Source organism: Eleutherodactylus coqui, chromosome 3, assembly GCF_035609145.1.
Source record: "Eleutherodactylus coqui strain aEleCoq1 chromosome 3, aEleCoq1.hap1, whole genome shotgun sequence".
Taxonomy (NCBI): domain Eukaryota; kingdom Metazoa; phylum Chordata; class Amphibia; order Anura; family Eleutherodactylidae; genus Eleutherodactylus; species Eleutherodactylus coqui.
In genome coordinates this window covers 239,565,282-239,589,122 of record NC_089839.1, presented here as the reverse complement: position 1 = coordinate 239,589,122, position 23,841 = coordinate 239,565,282, and the positions used below count along the sequence as shown (strand labels likewise).

Below are 23,841 nucleotides of genomic sequence, written 5' to 3'. Positions count from 1 at the left end.
ATCAAAATTCTAGGGTAGGTTCACACCCATCCCACAAAGGTAGTCATATGGCCAGGATCATGCAGTGTAGCTGGAGAATAAACATCAACAAACGAGCAGCAAAGACAAAGATAAAGTTTAAAAAAAAACCCTGGAGTGCTGATTCAACATATCTTGTAAGGATTTCCTGCTTCTTCCGGTCTTTGGGTCCAGACCTTGGCTGTGGATCGTGCACCCTGCAAGCCTGTAAGTGCTACAGTATATTGATTGGAAGTGCTGTTGCCCTTCTCATCTCTTTCGCTATTCTCCAATCACTTCCAGGTTGTGCTTTCATTTTACAAACACAAAACCTTTTCAAGAAGACTGTTGTTGGCAACGGTGGGGGTAAAATCAGCACACCATTTTATTTTTAGTAAGTGTAAATACAAAAAAGTCATAATTTGGGGCTGGATGTAACTATAAACAATATTTTTCAGGGGACAACCCCTTTATTCAATCTTGAGAAATGTGTCAGACTATTTCTATAAGGACAGATGTGAATGGTGTTTGGAGTCCTGACCAAAATGTTTAGAAGAAGTGCGATTATAGTGTTAGTGATTAGAGTACTACTCAGGCACAACTCAGATCATCCCATCTGTGTGCTGTCCACACTGACATCCGCTATTCTTGAAAAAGCCAGATTTTACGGTCCCAAAAATTGGACAGAAATAAAGCCAGCGTGCATGTACCCTTAGAGAAATACATGTTGCTTCTAGACCACAGATGTCAAACACAAGGCCCGTGGGCCGAATAAGGCCCGCCACCTTGTTCAGCATGGCCTGCAAGCATGGTCGGCATCACGTGCTGGCGGCCGCTCACCACAGCAGAGAATACCAGCTGGGGGGCCGCCGCTCCCCTGCCGGTATTCACGCAGTGGCGCAGATCCCAGGTACACACTGTGAGATCAGTGTGCACCCAGGATCCTCCTCCCCTAGTTCCGCAAGAGCAGAAGGGAGGAGGCGTCCGGACGTGCACACTGATGTCACAGTGTGCACCTGCAATCAGCGCCATTAACAGCGAGCAGAAGAGCAGCGGCACTTCCACAAGGATGAGGAGGAGGGGTAAGTATATGGATTTCATGGGGCTCTATTACTACTGATATAGGGGATACTATTAGTAATACTGTCCCCTACACCAGGCCCAGTAGTAATAGCATTACTACTGGGGCAGTTGTGAGGGTCAGTATTACTGCTGATGCCTCTGTGAGGGTCACTATTACTGCTGGGGCTGCTGTGGGGGTCACTATTACTGCTGGGGCTGCTGTGAGGGTCACTATTACTGCTGATGCCTCTGTGAGGGTCACTATTACTGCTGGGGCTGCTGTGAGGGTCACTATTACTGCTGATGCCTCTGTGGGGGTCACTATTACTTCTGTGGGCGCTGTGGGGGTCACTAGTACTGCTGAGGCCACTGTGAGGGTCACCGAGCTGTCAGTGCTCTGCGGTGAGCCTATCTTGACCACAGTGGAGAATCGCTATGATTCTCCGCTTGTGGACACAGCAGCTGTGCTTTCCATAGCAACGCTATGGAAAGTGTTCACTGTATTACCCGTGGGTAACGCAATGAACAATCGTCCTGTGGACAGGCAACCTTACAATTATAGTCAGCCCTTTGAAGACAACCATCAGGCTAATGTGGCCCTTTGTGAAAATGAGTTTGACACCCCTGTTCTAGTCCATATCATGGTCACCTTCTATAGGGATGAAAATCATTTTTTCTCGGTTAATAAATGATTGATTTTGTTTCTTTAGAACATGCCTTATGTGACATTACCTATCTTGTGGCAAGTTGGATATTTCAGGATACCGTCGTTACATTTTATCATTAGCTTTGCAGGATCTGTTATGTTATATCCAGAAATACATTCAAACCGAACATCTTCATTGTCTCGATAATTTAGTCCTCGATTATTCTTTAGTTGTACATTGTGTTCTCTCATGTCATTCTGCTGGACAGTGCATGACACTGTGACAAAATATGAAACAAATCATATTAAAAATCAGCATGCAGGTCAGACAACTTATTCTGTAAGCTGGCGGTATGTGTAATAAACTTGTGTGTTTTTATTAGCCTGTATTGATGTATATGTTGTACTGATAAGCAGTCTGTATTCTGCTTGTGCAGAAAGCGGAAAGGTAGCATACCCACACTAGAGCAGCTCAGTGAATAAATACTGTACCAGAACCAAGCTTGATTGTTCCCAGTAAGAGCAATCAAGTAATCTTGTAGATATGATATCTTATAATAGCAAACAAAAATATATCATGTTATAGCAAGCTGTCAAATCTTCTATGGACCCTTCATCAGATGAAATGAAGCTGATAAAGGGTCCATAGGTGATCCGAAAGCTTGCTGTAACATCATGTATTTTTGTTAGCCATTACATCCTGTAATCCTGTCATATCTACAAGATTACTTGGTTTCTCTTACTGGGAACAATCACGCTTTGCTCTACTGGCTAACACAGTACCAAACTTTTTTGGTACAGTATGAAACAATCTCAGTACACAGATACAATACCAAAATCAAGCTCATAATATAAATACTGCCATATAACCAAATTCATGACATAAATGCATAAGCAGAATTGAGCAATTGTGCTGCCGGGGCACTGCTGGGCTGACAGTAGCACCTTGTAACATCAGACGGCAGAAGATAGAGCCCGGAGGAGGAGGATTTATGTAGTTCCATAAGATATTTCTGCAAATAATAAAAAAAATCATCTAGCCCGGCAGACCTAAGGGGAACTATTAGTGTTGCTTGTCATGAAAGGGCAATAAAATTAACCCGAATTTCTCTAAATCGGATCAGCTGAATTTGACACAATTTTTTTTGCGGAAATGACAAGTAGATTGAATTTCCCACAATGCCTAGGACAGAGGTTAACATGCAGCTAATCAGCAGCCAGGACACCTTGATGACATCACCAAATGTTACTTCCATCCTGCATATGGGCAGCACTTTTATTGAATGCCAGCATCACATGACACAGCAATATATAACATAGGCACTGTATTACCAGCAACTGTTGTACAGATAAGCTTAGGATAGAGAAGCTGCAACATATTAGGGGAACATAGAAACTGCATCATGTTTGTATGCCTATACAAAACGCGCTCTGTGCTTAAGGAGAGAGATTCTGTAGAGGATATATATCTGCTGGTGAGAAAAATTGTATACCTGCAGAGAAGATAAACTGGGTTGTATTGAAGGGACCAGAGAAGCTGCATGAACATTATATGCCTATACAAGATGTGCCGTGGCCTGTGGGAGACCTATCTGCAGAGCATATATTTCTGCTGCAACCGTATATAGCAGCAGACAAACTACACTGTTGCGTGGGGTATATTACAGTTCTCTATTTGTGGCCTCAGATGTTAGTCAAAGTCACAGGTTTTGCTAGTACAAATTGTTTGCAGGCTTTACACAGCTACCTGTGGGATGAGTAGGAGTAACCAAAGTTCTGCAAAACAGGGTCAGTTCAGTATATACAATATATACTCTACGGCCTTCTGTTCTCACATATTGTGCCGCCCTGGGATTGCGGCCTTGTAGCTGCCAGCGGGTTTTTGTGAATTAGAAAACAAACAGGGAAATGGCAAAAAGAAATAGGACAAGATTCAATAAAAGAGTTTAAGAGGGACCTGGACGTCTTTCTTGAACATTACAATATTCCGATTGCCAGGCTAAATGGTGAAAAATTGGCTTCTACTTGTTTTTTTTGCCTTCTTCTGAATCAACATTGGGGGGTAATAGGCTGAACTGGGTGGACATATGTCTTTTTTCAGCCTAACATACTATGTTTGTCGGCATAGGGTGAAGAAGGATTATGGAGGAGTAGTGTTATGCGCCAATAAGCACGTCTCTACCTACTGTGCGTTAGTCTGCAATATGCTTAGCATCATCCAAAGTAAGTTATGAAGCTGAGTTATGCAAAATGAAGAATAACTATGTTTATAGAGGAAGCCCGTTACCCAAATGGCCGATAGATGAGACATTGCTGTGGCTGATAGACAAGACATTTGTTTATGATGTAACATTTAAGTAATTCGTTAAACGGTTAAAGTGACCCTCCAGATTCAGGACAAAATTCTGTCCCGGGACTGGAGTGGAATAAAATAAATTACCTGCACTTATTCTTTTCTGCCGTCCCTCCAATCAGGTCCTGTTTTGGGCCAACCAAGATGGCTAATAAAATCTTTTGACTACCTAATCTCCAGTGTGCATTGGTAGTGTTAGACTACCAATGCCTTATAACTGCTCTCTGATTGACCAGAACTCTTCACGTGATCAAACTGGCCAATCAGAGAGCAGTGCACAATGTGCATTAGGTTTTTAGAAAATTGCTGTAGCCATCCTGCAGAGCCAAAAACAGAGCGGAGAATTGAAGGGACGGCCTCTTGTCCTCGGACAGACTTTTGTCTGGAGGGTCACTTTAAGTTTATTCTCCATCGTGAATAGCAAAGTTGTTTCCTAAAATTTTAAAATTGGGCCACGAAAGTTTCTGCTTATCAGGTGACTAATTACCTTTACAAGTTGGAGGAGCCATATTCCATGTTCCATCTTCAGTACAATAAATCATAGATGGCCCTTTAAGACTGTCTTTTGGATTTTTGCATTTAAAGTTTATAGCCTGTCCAAAAGTAAATTCGTCGTCACCCACATTAGATATGACTCTTACACTGTCATCCTTCACTGGTGGACAAAGGCGAGCTGTAATGAAATTAGGTGCAACATGATAAAATGTTGTTTTTTTAAATTCTGGTTTTGGTTTAAAAGACTCATTACCAGAACAAAGCATTATCTCCTTAGTGTAGTTGCTGTGAGTCCTGTGTCCCTCACCCAAATACTACAACCCTTCCTCTTCATGTGGGGGTGAAAATTGTGGCACACTGGCATTTGTATGATTCTTGGCAGCATTCACTACATAACTTTTCCAATGAAAATACTGAATCAAATGATAGAAAACTAAACATCTCCAAACTCTGTGTCTTCCCCTCTATCATATGCATTGGGATCCGCAGCAAATCCTGTTCATTACATGCTATGGAAAAGCGCTTCTTCCTGCACATTCGCAGAATCGAATTGCGATTTCTGCGAGCGGAGCAAAAATTGCAGCATGTTCCATTTTTGCACGGATTTCGTACGGACGGCTTCCATTGAAGTCAATGGAAGCTGTCCGACCTGTAGTCCTTCCGCAATTAACATTGCAGGAACGTTATGGATTCTGCGTCATCGCCTAGCGCCGGCGTGGGAAAAGCTAACTTGCCGCAGCCATTTGCAATACAGATGAAAGTTCCAGTGCAGCCTCCCGCATGCGGAATCTGACCTGTTCGTGTTCAGGTGTCCTTAGGCTCCTGGCAGAGTCTTTTAAAAGGAGAAAATGAATTAAGGTACTATGTCATTGCGAGAACAAAATAGTTGCCATTTTCTCATGACAGAGATTAAGGCTGATACGAGAAAATTGGGCAAGATTTGTGCATTGCAAGACGCACAAATATGAGCCTCATTCTTTTGAATGGGGTCATATACATGAGTGACTTTTTATTTCTGCAATGCACAGCGATGCAATGTGCAAAACAAATCGCAGCATGTTCCATCAGACTGCGTGATCTTGCATCGCAGCCCCATGGTGCAAAATTTGGTCATAACCCCCTTCCCGCTGCCGCCCCTTTTTCATTTTCTTATTTACTTTTTTCCTCTCCACTTTCAAAAAAATCCTAGCTCTTTTATTTTTCCGGTTGCATAGCTCCATAAAGGCTTGATTTTTGCGCAACGAGTTCTATTTTTCAATGGGATGCGCAATACGCTGAGCAATTATGTGAAAAAAAGAACACATCTGGAACTCATTAGGCTAAATAGCCATTCATATCAGAGCATCTTCATCTGTCACATGCAAATAAATAGCCTTGCGTGCGCAAACAGTACAGTAGAATACATGCGCAAAAAATCCTTGTAAATAGATCACATATGTTGAGCTGAGGCGTGCACAAAAAGGCACATGCCGTGTGCAGCCGCCCTTAGTGTTAGGGCTTAGTGTTAGTGTTTTGTTCCATTTTGCAGGCGTGAAAATGAAGTCCACAAAATGGGACCAAATAAAACTATTGATTTCAATGGTTTCGTTTTCACTAGCAGCATTATCACATGTCAATACTACGCGTGAGAAAATATAGGACTTGCCATATATTTCTTGTATGTAGTTTTTCTACATGCGAGAAAAGATAGGGTGGGACCTATTTTCCTGCTTTTTTTTTTTTTACCAGCGCACAATATCGTGAAATTTGAACAGTAAAAAAAAGAACTTTGACTGGTTCATCCATTAATACGCTGCATGGAGGCGAGCATATTTGTGCTTGCAGAAGCCCGAAGCCGTCCTTAATAAAATCAGCATTTAATATGCCAACTGCGGGTGTGTGTGGCAAAGCTATGTGAGCTGTGTGTGTATGCAGCAGAGCTGTTTGTGTGTTCATGTATGCAGCAGGGCTGTATGTGTGTATGTCAATGGTGCAGAGCTGTGTGTGTATGTAGCAGAGTTGTGTAAATGTTGCAAAAAAGTGAGACGACTACCCAGAAGCTACAGCAGGCTATAGGTTCGGGTCACACGAGCGTGTAGGTACAGCGTATTCAGCACGTGGGTCTTGCGCACATAATGCACTATACTAATCTGCTATAAGTGCCCATATTGCCACTCACACAACTTGCGCAAAATACACATGCAAGAAAAATTGCAGCACGTCCTATCATGGTGCGTAATATGTGATTATACACTCCATGATAGTACATGGTGATAAGCGGCGTGCAGCCAGTACGCAATGTCATGGGGTACTGACCATGTTCCTCGAACGTTTATCTCGCAGCCTGCATGCTGTGAGATACACTTGTGTGAGTCCGGCCTTAGATGAGTGGTTCGCTCAAGGAGGTGACCAATATACATTATATATAAAGGAACTGGCGATCCATAACAGTAAGTTCTATCCAGATCAGGGTCTGTGATAGTTTATTAATAATAATAATCTTTATTTGTATAGCGTCAACTTATTTTGCAGCGTTTACTTCTTGAGGAGGGAAAAGTTGCATAGAAATCTAGAGCCGTTGGTTTTTAGGCCTCGGTCACACGGGCGTTTTTCCCCCGCGATTTGCGGATCGCATAATGGATGCGCATCCGCAAATCGCGTGACCGGGGCCGACGATTTGCTGAAAAATCTGCATCTAGCAGCGTTTTCAGGGAAACGGCCCAGCGCTGCCCGCTATCCTCTGCCACAACTGTGGCACAGCTGTGGCAGAGGAGAACGATGTTCGCCCATTGAATTCAATGGAGCCAGCAATACAGACGGCTCCATTGAAAGCAATGGGCTGTCAGCAAGCGCTGGATGAATTTTCGGGAAGGGCTTTAAAATATAAGCCCTTCCCTGAAAACCATCCTAAAATGTGTAAAAATAAAAAAAAAGGATACTCACCTTTTCCCTGCAGCCGGAGTTCAGCCGCGTCCGGCTGAACTGCTCTCTGTAGTATTCAGCAGGCGGGGATTTAAAATCCCCGCCTGCTGAATGGGCTGCCTCTGATTGGTCACAGCCCTCACCAATCAGAGGCAGCTCTCACTCACCCATTCATCAATTCATGAATGGGTGAGTGCTGCCTCTGATTGGCTGAGCGCAGCGACCAATCAGAGGCAGCTCTCAGCTATTGAATGATAGCTGAGAGCTGCCTCTGATTGGTCCCTGCGCTCAGCCAATCAGAGGCAGCACTCACTCACCCATTCATGAATTCATGAATGGGTGAGTGAGAGCTGCCTCTGATTGGTGAAGGCTGTGACCAATCAGAAGCAGCCCATTCAGCAGGCAGGGATTTTAAATCCCCAGCTACTGAATACTACAGAGAGCAGTTCAGGAGAACTGCCGGCCGGACGCGGCTGAACTCCGGCTGCAGGGAAAAGGTGAGTATCCTTTTTTTTTTTTTTTTTTTAAACATTTCAGGATGGTTTTCAGGGAATATATTTATACTTATATTTTAATGCCCTTCCCAAAAATTGATCCAGTGCATGCCGGCAGCCCATTGCTTTCAATGGAGCCGGCTGTATTGCCGGCTTCATTGACTTCAATGGGAGAACATTGTTCTTCTCTGCCACAGTTGTGGCACAGCTGTGGCAGAGGAGAACAATCTTAGTATATGCTCTCAATGGGGCCGGCGCTGCTGCCGCCGGCCCCATTGAGCACATATATAGAACACAACGAATCGCAGAACGCAGATAGAGGCGTTCTGCTAATCGTTGTGTCCTATAATTTATCGCACATCCGCACAAAAAGCGGACATGTGACCAATCCCATTGCGAAGCAATGGGTCTATATATGTGCGGATCGCATGCGCATGCGCAAATCGTGGGAAAAAACGCCCGTCTGACCGAGGCCTCAACCATTACCTTCACAGTGAGGAATCGTGTTTGTCCAGCCATCTACAGCACATGTTCGAGTTCTGTGTTTGCTCACCATCTGATACCTGGTTTAAAGATGCATACAGTGAATAGAAAAAAAGTTTAGAATATGTACATGAATATTTTCCCCTGCACCGAGGATGTATTCCTGCACAAAACCCACAGAATATGAGACATTTGACAATGTGAAATGATGTTGCATTTGTAATTGCAGTTTGTTCCTCCTGCTAATTTTCTATATTCAATGTATTTTTCCTTGCTTCTTTGATATACAGGACTGTAAGTTTTAGGCAGATGTAGAATAAATACTGTAAAGTAAGAATGCTTTCAAAAATAGACATCTGCTTGAATTTAAGTTTGTTCTGCAGCAGAACAACAACCCCAAACATCCAGCCAACGCCATTAAGAACTATCTTCAGCATAAAGAAGAACAAGGAGTCCTGGAAGTGATGATATAGCCCCACGGAGCACTGATCTCAACATCATGCAGTCTTTCTGGGATTACATAAAGAGACAGAAGGATTTGAGCGAGCCACCATCCACAGAAGATCTGTAGTTCGTACTCTAAGATGTTTGGAACAATCTCCCTGCTGAGTTCCTTCAAAAACTGTGTACAAGTGTACCTAGAAGAACTGCTGTTGTAAAGGCAAAGGCTGATCTCACCAAATATTGATTTTACTTTGCATTTTGGTAATTGACAAAAATAATCTATTAACCCTTCTATTTTTGAAAGCATTCTTACTTTGCAGCATTTTTCCACACCTGCCTAAAACCTTTGTACAGTACTGTATATAAACTGTTTGTAGGAAATGGCTAGCTATACAGAATATTAGGATTAACAGGGTAGCATAGGAAGTCCCTGTGTACTTGAGTCGGGAGGAATCTATCTTGGGGGTTAATTTGTAGGTAATCCCCCCCCACCTTCCAAGATTACCCTCAGATGAAATGTGGATGAATACACAATATGCAGCTTTATGTGGCTTCAGAAGGGTTTTCTAGGGAAATACTCTTGATGACCTATTCTCAGAATAGTCAAAGAAATGCAGGAGTGCCAGCAGCACAATCTTCAATGCTGTTTCGGAAGGACAGTAAGGATGCACAGTCACCGAAGGACCTGGTCCGGGGTCCAAATAATACGTAATTAATGGAAGCGCGACAGCATCAGGCAGTGCAAACAACAGATCCTTGAATCCTCCTCAAGCATGACAAAGACTTATTGAGTCGAAATGTTGCCATTTTTTTTTGTTCATATAGGAAGAAAAAGGAACCTGTTTGCACCACCTGATGCAGTCACGCCTCCCTATTCTCAGGATAGGTCATCAATAGCTGATCTGCTGGGGTCTACCACTTACCACTCTTATCATTGCATCTACACACTGGGGTACAGAGTGGAAACTGCTGCTCTGTCCCCTGTGTAGTGACCAACTCTTGTAACTTCTGATGCAGCTGTCATTAAAATCAGTGGGAGCTGCACCTGCAGTTACAAGCACTGGCCACTACACAAGAGTTGGAGCAGCAACTTCTGCTCTGACCCCAGCATATTGTGTTGCTAACAGATGCAACTGGTCTAATGATTGGACGTTATCCCGAGCAGCAGACCCCAGCCAATCAACTATTGATGACCTATCCTGAGGATAGGTCATCAACAGTATTTCCCTGGAAATACCCTTAAATTATGTTAAATAAAACCACAGGGGATCTGAGTGTTTTGGCTGTAATATGGACATTAAAATGGTTATATTACTACACTGACTCATATCTTTATAATTATGTTCTCCTCAGTTCATTTAAAGGGGTTGTCCCGTGAAGGAAAGTGGGGTTCAGCACTTCTGTATGGCCATATTAATGCACTTTGTAATGTACATTGTGCATTAATTATGAGCCATACAGAAGTTATTCACTTACCTGCTCCGTTGCTAGCGTCCCCGTCGCCATGGTGCCGTCTAATTTCAGCGTCTAATCGCCCGATTAGACGCGCTTGCGCAGTCCGGTCTTCTCCCTGGTGAATGGGGCCGCTCGTGCCGGAGAGCTGGTCCTCGTAGCTCCGCCCCGTCACGTGTGCCGATTCCAGCCAATCAGGAGGCTGGAATCGGCAATGGACCGCACAGAGCCCACGGTGCACCATGGGAGAAGACCCGCGGTGCATCGTGGGTGAAGATCCCGGTGGCCATCTTGGTAAGGTAAGTAAGAAGTCGCCGCAGCGCGGGGATTCGGGTAAGTAATAAACCTTTTTTTTTTTTAACCCATCCCTTGGGTTTGTCTCGCGCCGAACGGGGGGCCTATTGAATAAAAAAAAAACCCGTTTCGGCGCTGGACAACCCCTTTAAGTAGTAGTAATTTGGGGCAATTTTAACAATAGTTTTTTTTAGATACACACTACAGTTGTGTTTATGCATTTTGTATCATAAAGGATATTCTATACCTACCCCTCAACACAAGAGTATTCCACCACAGCTCCAAAAACAAACTGGAGTTCATTTTTTAGTTCAAATGTGACAAAGGGAGTTTCTCCAGGATTAGGACATAATCTCTCTGTCAGGATTAAAAAAACAAACTTTTCATCAGTGATTCAACAAACGTGATGACAATAACCTATTTATTACAGATTACACAGATTATGGAGTTACTAAATTCACCAACAATACATTTAGAAGAACTCTGGTCCATGGGTAACAATGTTAGGAAGAATCTGGTCCATGGGACTTTAGGAGGGCGAGAAGATTCCTTGCTTTGCTGTCCAGATTGTAGTGATAGCTGCTAGCCTCCATTGACCACCCTTTTTCCAACATTGGGGGTTAGTGGCTATTAGTATTAAAAGGGTATATTAAAGGTATGTGGCTGTTAGTGGTATTGGGGGGTTATGGTTGTAACTATTAGAAGGACATATTGGAGGTTTTGGGCTGTCACTACTTTTGGATTTTACAGATGTCATAAACTGCAATATTGGCACTTTACGTGACCAACCAGGGCTAGCAGAGCACCCAGGGCAGCCCAAACCACCCACAGACTTCAAACCACTTGGACTGGACTATGGCCACCACAGCGAATGCAGAGAAAGGTGGATGGGTGTTCATGGCAGTAGCAGGTCGTCTCTTCTCCAATCAAGAAACTGCTTGTTGCTTGCCACTTATCCGCTACACATGAATGCTCCTCTGGTAGTGGCGTAATATAGATATTGTACATGTGTATGTATGAATGTAAAGTTATGTCTGTGTATGCCCCCCTCGTATGTATGTGCCGTGTATGAACAGTGCCTATATGTTTTTATATTTATGTATAAGAGTATGTCCATACAAGACATATTGTCCAGTGAGGAATATCAACCACCTATTTGGTTGCGATTCCGCAGGAAAATCTGTAAAGAATTTGTGGCAAAATCCACATATGTTACCTTTCTATTTGCATGGATTTTGGTGTGCATTGTCTGCAGATTTTACTCCCTCATTGTAAGAGGTGAAAGCCACAGTGAAAATCTATAGCATGAATTAATGTGCTGCAGATTTAAAATCCGCACCACTGTTCAATTTCCGCTGCAGATTATTTTCTGCAGTGTGCAGATGAGACTTATTGAAATTTCATTCACATTAATTAAAAATGTAATACGCAGTTAATTTTTGCACACAAATTCACATGGGAAAATCCACAGTGAAAACGCTATATATTGACGTACCCTATAAGTTGCCTGTGGAAAATCAGCAGCGGAAATTTACCTGCACTGTGGACATCTGCAGCCTGTCAATTTATGCTGTGAATTGGTTAAAAAAAATATATATATATTTTCCCCTTTGAGTTCAATGGGAGTGTCAAAACCCATAACAAATCCAAATTGTTTATGTGCAAAAAATCCATCAGTAGAAACACAGAAAAGAGGACAAAACTGGATGCCAACTACATACATTTTTTGATGGATCTCCTTCTCTTTTTTTAACACTGCTACTGGATTTTTTTTTTCCGATTAAGGCAAAAGAAAGCTTTTTTCTAGTGCCTTATCTATGCAGTAAACTCGGTTCTGCTACTCTGTCTATGCTGCAAGCCTAATTTTGGTACCATAACTATCTCGTAAGATTGGTTCTGGTATGATAGCTATATAGTAAGCTCAGTTCTGTTATTGTAGTTATGTAGTATGCTTGGTTTTGGTATCATATCTGTAAAATAACTTTGATCCTACTACCTTATCTATCCAGTAACTTTGGTTCTGGTACTCTATCATTGCAGTAGGCCTTATTCTGGTACCTTATCTATGTAGTAAGCTTAGTTCTAGCACAATATCTATGTGGTAAGCTTAGTTTTGGTATTGTATCTATGTACTAAGCTCAGTGTGTCTTTGCAGTAAACTTCAGATCATCATTAGAGATGAGCGAACGTACTCGGATAAGCACTACTCGTCCGAGTAATTTGCTTTATCCGAGTATCTCGCCGCTCGTCCAGAAAGATTCGGGGCGCTCCGCTGCTGACAGGTGAGTCGCAGCGGGGAGCAGGGGAGAGCGGGCGGGAGAGAAGGAGAGAAAGATCTCCCCTCCGTTCCTCCCCGCTCTCCCCTGCAGCTCCTCGCTTCGCAGCGCGTCCCGAATCTTTCAGGACGAGTGGGGAGTAGTGCTTATCCGAGTACGTTCGCTCATCTCTAATCATCATTAAAACTTTAGACTGGTTGTTATCCTGAAATCTTCATACAAGATTCATTGTAGCTTCAATCTGCCCCTAGTCAGAATCCACACAGCAGGGACATCATATTAGGAGTCTGAGGAGGATACTGTTCAGCAGTGCCAGGGTGGGAGAAGCTGCATAAGCAGTCTGCCTGCTGTCTATTGATTTGCAGGTACAGTACTGTATGTGTAGAGCAGTCAGAGTACTGGGATCTAAGATATTTATTTTTTATTTAGTCTGGTCTGTTCTGGGGTCTGAGAACTGGGGTAAGGACCCCTGTCCACGTCCGGAAAGGAATATCGCTAGCGATATTCCGCCGTGGGCAATGAGGGGGGAGAGCTGTCAGTTCTCTGCGCTGAGCCTATCTGACAGATAGGCTCACTGCAGGAATCGCTGCAAATCGCGGCATGCCGCGATTTAAATCCCGTGAGCGGAGAGTCTCTATGATTTTCCACTCATGGACAGCGAGGCTGTGCTTTCCATAGCAAAGCTATGGAAAGCGCTCACTGCATTACCCACAGCCAGATTATCGCTGCGGATAACGCAATGACCTATCGTCCGTGGACAGGAGCCCTAAAACATGATCATATTTGTTTTAAATGTACTAAGCTGACTGAATGGGACTGTGTTGGTGCAGTATTTCATGGGGTTCCACTTTTAATTTTGTCCAGGGCCACACTTTTTCTAAACCTTGCCCTGATTCCATGCAGCTTGTGGAAGACATTTAGTACAATGTCATCCATTTGAAACTGAAAATTCTTGGCATATCTACACTATGTGGCCACACACATAGAGCACGTTCACATTGCTAAAACGTCTTGCAAAGTACGGCATGGATTTTGTGTTGAAAGATATGTGAAATCCACATCTCATTGTTTTCATGTGGAATGGTAGAATGGTAGAGTTGGAAGGGACCTCCAGGGTCATCAGGTCCAACCCCCTGCTCAATGCAGGATCACTAAATCATCCCAGACAGATGCTTGTCCAGCCTTTGTTTGAAGATTTCCATGGAAGGAGAACTCGCCACCTCCCGTGGTAACCTGTTCCACTCATTGTTCACCCTCACTGCCAGAAAGTTTTTTCTAATATCTAATCTGTGTCTACTCCCTTTCAGTTTCATCCCATTGCTTCTGGTTATGAAGCAATAGATCGATGGAATTAACTATGACGCATATTTTTCTACATGTGGATTTAAAATCTCTAATTTCAAAAAAATAATTGATATCTCAATTCTTGATGCACACTCCATGCAGAAACCACAGCAGGCAGCTGCAGGGACTCCTGCCAGTACAAACCATAAATCCATATTATGTACAATGTGTATGTGTTTGTGCTAAGTGAATATAACGTGTAAATATATATATATATATATATATATATATATATATATATATATATCATATGTATGTGTTTATAATATGTGCGTATAATGTACACGTGTGTATAATACGTATATAATGGTGTACATGTGCATATTAAGGCCCGTTTACACCTTCAGTCACAGTTTTGTTTCCCTATTCCGTTTCTGGAGCAGAAAAATGGAATTAAAGCGGAAATAAACATACATATTTCCATTTTTCCCTATTGATTTTAGTGAGTTTTCAAAAATAAGTTTGCTTCAGTTCCATTAGGCTTTTTAATTTGAACAAATAGATCAGTCTGCGACGCTGAAACAAACTGAAAGTTTTCTGTTTTTTGAAAATCAATTGAAATCAAAGAGGAAAAAACTGGCATTTTTTTTTCGTTTTAATTCCCTTTTTTCTGCTCCATAAGCGGAACAGAGAAACATAACTGTGACTGAAGCCCTTAACAGGTGCACATTGGCCCTAATATGTACATTGTGTAATATATATAATAGTATACATGTGGGTAATATGTATGTAATGATGTACACATAGGCAATATGTACATGTAATGGTGTAAATATGGGTAAAATGTACGTGAGGGCTAAAATAGATAAGCATATGCGCAAATATCGTCATGCTAGGGTAAAAAAAAAACGTGAAGATAAGTCTTGCCCTATTTTTTCTCGCACGTAGAAAATTTACATGTGAGAAAGACAGGGCAAGCCTTATCTTTTCTCGCACATAGTAATATTGCACGAGAATCCTACTATTCAATATAAAACAATTGAAGTCAATGGTTTCATTTCATCCTGTTTTGCGGGCTCAAACAGATGGGCGGAGCGTAGTTGCGCATTAATCTTTTTTTGGGTTCTTTTCTGGACTATTTAAACTCCTCGCTATAGCATGCAAGTTTGAAATAAAAAAGCGTTAAGATAGGTCCTGCCATATCTTTCTCGCATGTAGTATTACCTATGTGTAAGAAAGATAGGGCAAGTCCTATCTTTTCTCGGGTGTAGTATTAACGCCTGAGAATACTGTTAGTGAAAACAAACCCATTGAAATTAATGCTTTTGTTACATCCCGTTATGCGACCATGATTTTCAAGGCTGCGTAACGAGACACAGTCAATGGCTGAATTCAATAAATGGCAGAACGCTGCCTCTGATTGTCTGAGCACTGTGACCAATCACAGGCAACGCTCAGCCATCATTCAATGAATGGCTGAGCGCTCAGCCGTCGTTCAATGAATGGCTGAGCGCTCAGCCTATAATCAATGAATGGCTGAGCGCTCAGCCGTCATTCAATGAATGGCTGAGCGCTCAGTCAATCAGACCCAGCACTTTCTGGAGGCGGGGATTTTTAAATCCCTGGCCAGCAGAAAGTGCTTCAGAGCAGTGTCGGGGAGCCAGCAATGATGCGCCTGAGCCCCAACAGCAGCGGGAGGTGATGTATATATTTTTTTTACAGCAGCTAGATGATTTTTAGGGAAGAGCATATATTTCAAGCCCTTCCTTGAAAATCAATGCGGGGGTTCCTGCATCCCATTGCTTTCAATGGGGTAGCTGCAGCGCTGGCCCCATTGAAAGCAAAGGGAGAACATTGCAGTCCTCTGCCACAGCTATCCCCATGGGGGATGAAGGAATCCCCAGCTATAGCTGTCACAGCTGTGGCAGAGGATCGTGATCTCTCCACATGTTTTCAATTGGGGCCGCGCTGCTGGCCCCGGCCCCATTGAAAGCAATAAGCATGGAGCTACGGTCGAGCGCATTCTACACATCAGTGCAGCGCATTTTTTTGCGCATACAGGTGCACAAAAATTGCTCATCTGATTGAGCCCTAATGAAAACATTTTTTCTTCCAAGAGTCATAACATTTTTATTTTTTAATTGACAGAGCCATATGAAGCCTTATTTTTTGTTGGATGAGTTGTTTTTGTAATGGTATCACTTTGGGTGCTTATAATGTGTTCAATAATTTTCATTAATTTTTGTTTTTTTGGGGGGGATGGGAAAAATTTAGAAATTATGCCATAGTTTTTTTATGGCCTTTACCATATGGTATAAATGACAATCTATTCTGTGGGTCATTACCATTAGGCTCTATTCACACGAGCGTATATCGGCCGCTATTTTTATGGCTGGACGATATACTTTACCATCTGATGTATTGGATTCCAATGCATCAGGTCAGATGGGCGATTTTCCGCCACATAAAAGTGGCTGGCCAAGCAAGATAGCGCATTTCGGACAGACACTTATACGCCAGACAGGAAAGATAGTCCTGGAACTATTTTTCCTGGCCGGAATACGGCTGCTTTCATAAACTCCTATGGGAGCCAATAACAGCTGCCAGCTCCCCCTTCTCTCCTTTTCTCCGCCCAATGCCAGCTGCTTGCAATGGGAGGGGTTGGGGCAAGGCTAGCTGCTAAGCTCCCGCCCTGTCACGCTCCCTCCCATTGCTGGTAGCCAACAAGGGGCGGGGGGGGGGGGGGGGGGGACGGGGAATTAACACTCTAGCTCCCACCCCGTCCTGCCTCCCCACCTTATTCCCACGTTTTTATGTCTCCGACGGGTGAACGTAAAGACGCTGATGCCCATGTGAAAGAGCCCTTATACTAATAATTTTCCACAATAAAGACATTAATGAAAAAAATTATCGATGCATGTCATGACCTCTGGCTTTTTTTCCGCCTGCAATGGAGCTATGTGAAGTAATAATTGTTGTGGGAGGCATTATAGTTTCCACAGCTAGCATTTTGTGCTACGTGTGAGTTTTTAATTACTTTCAGTTTTTTGCAAAGCAGATGAATGGAAAACAGCAATTCTGCTATTGTTTTCTTTCCATTATTTGTAGCGCCCATAATGTGGTCTAAATATGTTAACTTTTATTCTGTAGGTGAAAATGATTGCCGCCGATAACAAATTTATATAGTTCTTTTCCTTTACTTCTTACCACTTAGCACAATAAAAGCCCTTAAAAAAAATATAAAATAAATAATAATTTATTTATATGTATATTATATTGTTTGCTGTGCTGTATTCCATGACCTACAACATTATTTTTTTTTCACCCAATGAGCTGAGGGAGGTGTCATTTATTTCGAGACTAGTCGCAGTTTCCATTGTTACAATTTTGGAGTACATGCGATTTATTGATGGCTTTTTATTTCGTTTTTTGGGAAGCAGAATTGAAAACAGCAATTCTAGCATTGTTTCCTACACACCGCTTGCTATGTGTTATTAAGGACATAATATGTGTTGTCTCCAACTTCTACAAATTTAAACTACAGATGTAACAGATTAGCGTAGTGTGCCAGCCATTATGGCTGGTGATGCTACGTTGGTAGATTTTTTCCAAGGCCACTTTAAAGGAGATGTCCCGAGGCAGCAAGTGGGGTTATACACTTCTGTATGGCCATAATAATGCACTTTGTAATGTACATTGTGCATTAATTATGAGCCATACAGAAGTTATAAAAAGTTTTATACTTACCTGCTCCGTTGCTAGCGTCCTCGTCTCCATGGTGCCGACTAATTTTCGGCCTCCGATGGCCAAATTAGCCGCGCTTGCGCAGTCCGGGTCTTCTGTAGTCTTCTATGGAGCCGCTCGTGCCAGAGAGCGGCTCCGTGTAGCTCCGCCCCGTCACGTGCCGATTCCAGCCAATCAGGAGGCTGGAATCGGCAGTGGACCGCACAGAAGAGCTGCGGTCCACGAAGGCAGAGGATCCCGGCGGCCATCTTCAGCAGGTGAGTATGAAGACGCCGGACCGCCGGGATTCAGGTAAGCGCTGTGCGGGTGGTTTTTTTAACCCCTGCATCGGGGTTGTCTCGCGCCGAACGGGGGGGGGGGTTTAAAAAAAAAAAAACCCGTTTCGGCGCGGGACATCTCCTTTAAGTTTCAATCTACCCCTAAATTTTGTAACCATATTGACCTGCAGAATAATAGTAACGTTTTGTTTATGCTGTATGGTGAACCCTGTGAAAAAGACACTAACAAAACCGTGTTGAGATTTTGGATTTTTTCCCTATCCTATAATAGTTAAACAATACAAAGAAAGTATGATGGCAGAATAAACGGTGCTATTTCAAAAAGGGTATTCCTTTTTTTTTGTATATACTTGACAAAGACGTGTGTCGAAACGTTGTAACCATTTTTGGAAGAAATAAAAGGAATACCCTTTTTGAAATAGCACCGTTTATGCTGCCATCATACTTTCTTTTTCTTGGAACCTACGTATCTGGCCGGATCAGGATCTCTACAGGTGGCTATGCATGTATGGTCCATCCCTTATGGGTATATGGAAGTGTGCTGCTGACATATCTTTATATAGTTAAACAATACATTATATAACCCCAAAATGGTACCCTTAAAACCTACGACTTGTTGCGCAAAAAACAAGGCCTCATTTGGCTATGTTGATTAAATAATAAAAATGTATCTCTTGAAACTTCAGGATGTAAAAAATGCAAAAAATTGCCTCGTCATTAAGGTTCAAAATAGGTCAGTCACTAAAGGGTTTCAATTAAGGTAGCTGCTACTAATAAAATGTAAGTTTCTACCAAACTACTGTACAGATGCATAAAACTGACATATTGCTCTATTCGGGTGCTGCCTTTAGAGAGAGCAGCAAAAAGATGGTAATATATTCCCTTTAAACTAGATTACCCCTTTAGGGTTCTGTCACACGGGCATTTTAACACACGAATTTTTGTGCGCCAAATGCATGCTTTCAAAAGGTCATGTGACCGAAGCGTGCGGCACGCTGTAAAAAACGCATCTAGCAGCGTTTTTCTACTGCATAAATTTGCAATGCGCATGAATCTTTGAATCCGGAACTTGATCCTCGCGCATCTATTCATGATCCAGCCCACTACAAGGTGTTATAAATTGGCTGCAATGAGGCCTCCGCTTCATTCTGGGTTGGGCTGGATGTGCGTGTCATTACTGGACTTTGAGATATGTCATTGCGAGATGATATTTTCTTTGGCTGGCACATATGCTTTAGCTTTTCATTTATTAAAAAGGCTAACTATGTAGCTGTTTACAGGCATTAATGCCTAATAATAAGCCACACTTTGTTGCCAAGGCCCTTTGTCTGTGCTGAGTACATTATAGTTCCATGCCAAAAATGTTGGGCAGCTCTAAGCACTCACCCACCATAAAAATCTGTCTATGTTAAAAGCCATAGTATCTTTCCGGAAAATAAAAAAGGGCCAAACAAGGTACACAAGTTGTGTCTAGGAGTGAAACTCATCATATTGTGTTTTATTATGTTAAGACTTTTTTTTTGCCCCAAAAAGGGCACAGTGTCTTTTCGGAGGGGGGGGGGGGCTTCTACTTGCCTGGTCCGCAGCATTCCGATGCCTCCCGATAGTGTCCTGGTGTCTCGCGGCGGTGCAGCGTCCTCCTAGTCTCACAGATGCTTTCTGCTGGCGATGGAGCTTTGAATCCCCCACCTCCAGCAGAAGCAAGCGTTGTGATTGGCTAATCGGGCGCTGGCAGCCAATCAAAGCCGGCACTCGATGAGCCAATCACAGCCATTCAGTGATGTCATCAGCCCTGTCACCAGCAGAAGGCATCTTTGAGACAGAGGACGATGCCACGCCGCCGGAAAGCTGACGGAGACCATCGGGACACCAAGGAGCAGGTGAGTATTGATTTTTTCTTTTTTTTTGGGGGGGGGGGGGTGCACCCGAAATAGGTCCTATTTTCGGAGGAGGCCTTAAATTTAAAGACTCCCCCGAAAACCCAGGGTAGGACTTATTTTTGGGGAAACACGGTAGTTTTTCTAGTAATGTAGTTCCCCAGGGCCAATATACTCCTCCTCAAATATGTGTACTTCACCTGATGTGTGTTGCAGCACACTGTGACATCTGAATGAAAGACTTCCCTGTGTTTGGCAAAAATGGTCCTGTTGTGTTGATTGTTATAAGATTGTAATAAAAACATGACAACATTTTTTTTATTTTATTTTTTTAATGTAAAAAACTTGTGCAAAACTGGCATATATAAATAACAAGCCAACATGGCTCAAATGTGGATCTATTTTGAAACATATAACATTTCTGGGATGGCACGAAACCCAACTTCTGTTTCAAAATGATGGGCCAGCCGGAACTATGGCAATGCAGGGCCCTTTCTGCACCCCACAAGCATAAGTCAATGTGGTATTGAAAGATCCACGGGCAATGTCGTGGACGGGGACTGTGTGGAAGGTGGGTGGAGCGAGCTCTGCAGAAATTCAATCTGCAGGTGACATAGACAGATCTCGTTGAAGAACCAGGCTACCCTTTCATCAGGGGGAATATCATTAGTGTTAATCAGTCCTAACAACACAACAAATACACATTTGTTTCAGCCATTAATATTATTTCAACTTGCCTCAAAAGCAGGAAACATCAGAGAAGGCATGTGACCCTTGGTCTCTTGCTCACCCACTGTTGGTGGAAACCACATTTATTATTTCAACTGTGTGCAGCGTTGTCTGAGCCAAATATTCAAGGACACATTTGGCTGCCTATCCTACTGTTATCCCAGATGGTTATTTGTTCTGGCCCCAGTGTGTTGCAATTATCTGTCTCAGGGTGGGAAGGGGCCAAGTCAGGTCTCTCCACCTCCACCAGAGGCTGTGGGGGCCTCAGAGGAGCCAGCCCAACAGGGAACTCTCTGCTGATATAGGGGCAGGGGGCTCTTCTGCAGACAAGGAGAGCAAGGCATTGTTTAAATATATTTTCCAAATCTAAAATTGAGTTAACATGACAGTATGCTTTTATTATTACTGTGTAGTCTTTTACACTTACCGGGTGGCTCCTCCAAAGTGGCTTCTGGTGGAGGTGTGGCCTGGCGGGTCCGGCGCGGTGTAGAAGGGCCGGCCTGCCCAGATTCCACCTTGTGACTTTGTGTCTCATCTGTTGGGACATTAAAGTTAACACTAAATTAGGCACAAATCCACCAAGAGCAGCATGCTTGTAATTACAGGTTGAAGTAAGGCCTTGACATATCCAATGAACAACAGGCACAGACTATGTGGCATGGACCTTTTAAAATATTCGACCACATTGCCAAAGGCTGTCAGGAAGGCAGCTGTGATATTTACACATTTAAAAATAGAGAACACTTATATACATACTTTTAAAATACACTCTGATGGGCACGGCCATGGGACAGTCATGTGACCTCTAGCTTTATGATGTGCTTCATATACACTCCATGGCGTACCACACTTCAGACTCCATGTCACAGAGCTCAAGGTGCAAGTCTGTATGTTCCTGTCACTAAAGTGTACATTTTATGTGTTGCACTATGGCTAAAGGCGCATAAGCTACACCCTAAATGTTCTCATGATTGGGCAACCCCCCCAGTCTTTTGTCCCACCCAACATCAATATGTGCCAACACTTTCTGTAAACACCCAAACACACACTTGTGTTACCTCTTTGCCGATGATGAAGATCGCGCCAGATCATCTGCAGATGCCGGGGGTCCTTTAATTTTAAGTCACTCCATCTCTTTTGTAAATGGATCCGGCTCTGCACAGTCCCATACTTCCGCACTATTGCCCGTTGGATCTTCCTCAATATCCATTTTTTATGCTTGTGGGGCAGCAGGTAGGGCCCATGTTTCCCATCATAATCGAGCTGGTCCATCATCTGGACCAGCAGACGGGTTTCACTCCGTCCCAGCAGTGAGGTTTGCCCAGTCATGTTTTGCTTTCGGTTTTAAGAATCAAAATGGTGCTACCCAGGCAGTATCCAGCATAACAGGCACGCAGGGGACGCACATATGACGTGAGATGCACAGTTTACTCATCATATCGCATTTGTCTCTTAGACAATATTCGCCCACAACCTCAAACTGGCGTACATTTATGTCGCATGTTTATCCATAGGTACAAGAGAAAATTTACGTGAAAAATTACTTCACAGAAAATAATGGCAAATTATAATGCGAAGCATACAAATCAAATGTGCCTCAACAGTTTCCTTAAAAAAAGTATACAACATGCTTCATGGGCAGACAAGTGGATAGACGCAGGTGACTAACACCGGCGGACTACAATACCTATCATAATGGGCTTTGTATTTTTAAAACAAATGTGGACTATGAGGCCATGTCAAAAGTATCTAACACCTGTTCCTACAATATTCCTCAATGTTTTTGAGTTGTCTGGACATCCTCTAATGTTCGCCGTAGAGTATTGTGTCCGTGGCTAAAGTGTTGCAGTAGGGACAGGTTGTGTGATGCTTGTAAAGAAACATTTTCAACGCTTGCTTGTTACCCATAACATACTGACTGTAGGTGTGTGTTAACCATGGCGCCATCACTTTTGGCTCAAAACCAAAATAAAATAGGGCACTTAGCCTTACCAAAATACCCATTGCATCGAGCCCTGAGCTCCACAAACATTATTTAGATGCTGAGAGAGGCTTTCAGTTTGAGCCTATTGTCCGCTTGGTCCATCATCTTTACTTTGCTTACACTATTGAGAGTATGAAAAGCAACCAAGACTTGAACATTCCTTCAACAACTGTATTCAAGCTGGGATGACCAACTGCTTTTGAGGCTAGCTACACATGTGCTTACTTATCCAAGTTTAAATATGACAAATAAATTGAACACACGATACAATACGTCAACGCAAAATTCTGTTTTTATTACACAAAAATAAGGCTTTTAGTAAGGAACCTTTGCAAAAAGACCATTTTGAAGAAAAAACCTCATTGACATAATGAAGTTTTGTAAACAACAATAAAACAAAAGGACACCACATAATGTTTTAGGTCCCATGGTGGGGTGATTTTGTGCACCTTAGGGCTGAAGCCCTTCCTGCCCTGGGCAGTCACCAATGGCGCCTGATGGGACCGAAAGAGGTTGGTGATGGTGGTTGCTGCTGCAACTCAGCCTCCAACTGAACCTCGCTGGACATGTCAGGTGGACCAAGAGGCCGTGAGGGCTTATCATCCCTTGTGTGGCGCTGGGGAACATCAGGGGATGTCACACGGGCATACTGCCTACCCGAAAAAGGCCTGTGGACAAAATAGCTGCTGCCTTTTCTGGCCGATAAATCACCCGCACTCTGGGTGGAAGAAGGATGCAGGAGAGGGATGGTTGGGCTGGCCGCAGAACCCTGTGTATGAGAGGCAGAATCAGCGGCAGGAACTGGAGCGGAGGGACTCCCGGCCGTCGGATATTGGAGCCAATTCTCAGATATTGCACTATCGGGGTGCCTCCCCCTACCGTGGAGACGCCAGTGGTCTAAAAACCAAAACACCTTCATAGCTGGATGCTCATCGAGTGCAGCATCAAGCACCGTCTCCACAGCAACCCTCACTCTTCCCTGTAGCCTCCTGAGCAGCTGCTGCAAACGGCAGGCGATCGAGCGACCAAATAGATCAGTCCAATCATC

General features: G+C 43.2%; 1 protein-coding gene across 4 annotated transcripts in view; it reads right to left on the bottom strand.

Annotated features, from left to right (window-relative positions):
- The window catches only part of LOC136621577 (complement factor H-related protein 1-like), a 164,391-nt gene that overhangs the window by 116,745 nt on the left and 23,805 nt on the right, over positions 1-23,841 (bottom strand). For 3 of the 4 annotated variants that reach the window (XM_066597149.1, XM_066597151.1, XM_066597153.1), the window contains exons 3-7: positions 21,237-21,344; positions 10,873-10,978; positions 8,435-8,511; positions 4,546-4,731; positions 1,792-1,983 (exon numbers count right to left, since the gene is read on the bottom strand). In XM_066597149.1, the coding sequence (XP_066453246.1) occupies positions 1,792-1,983; positions 4,546-4,731; positions 8,435-8,511; positions 10,873-10,978; positions 21,237-21,344 (669 nt within the window). The remainder of the gene's footprint in view (positions 1-1,791; positions 1,984-4,545; positions 4,732-8,434; positions 8,512-10,872; positions 10,979-21,236; positions 21,345-23,841) is intronic. The other variant, XM_066597152.1, reaches the window with a different exon arrangement.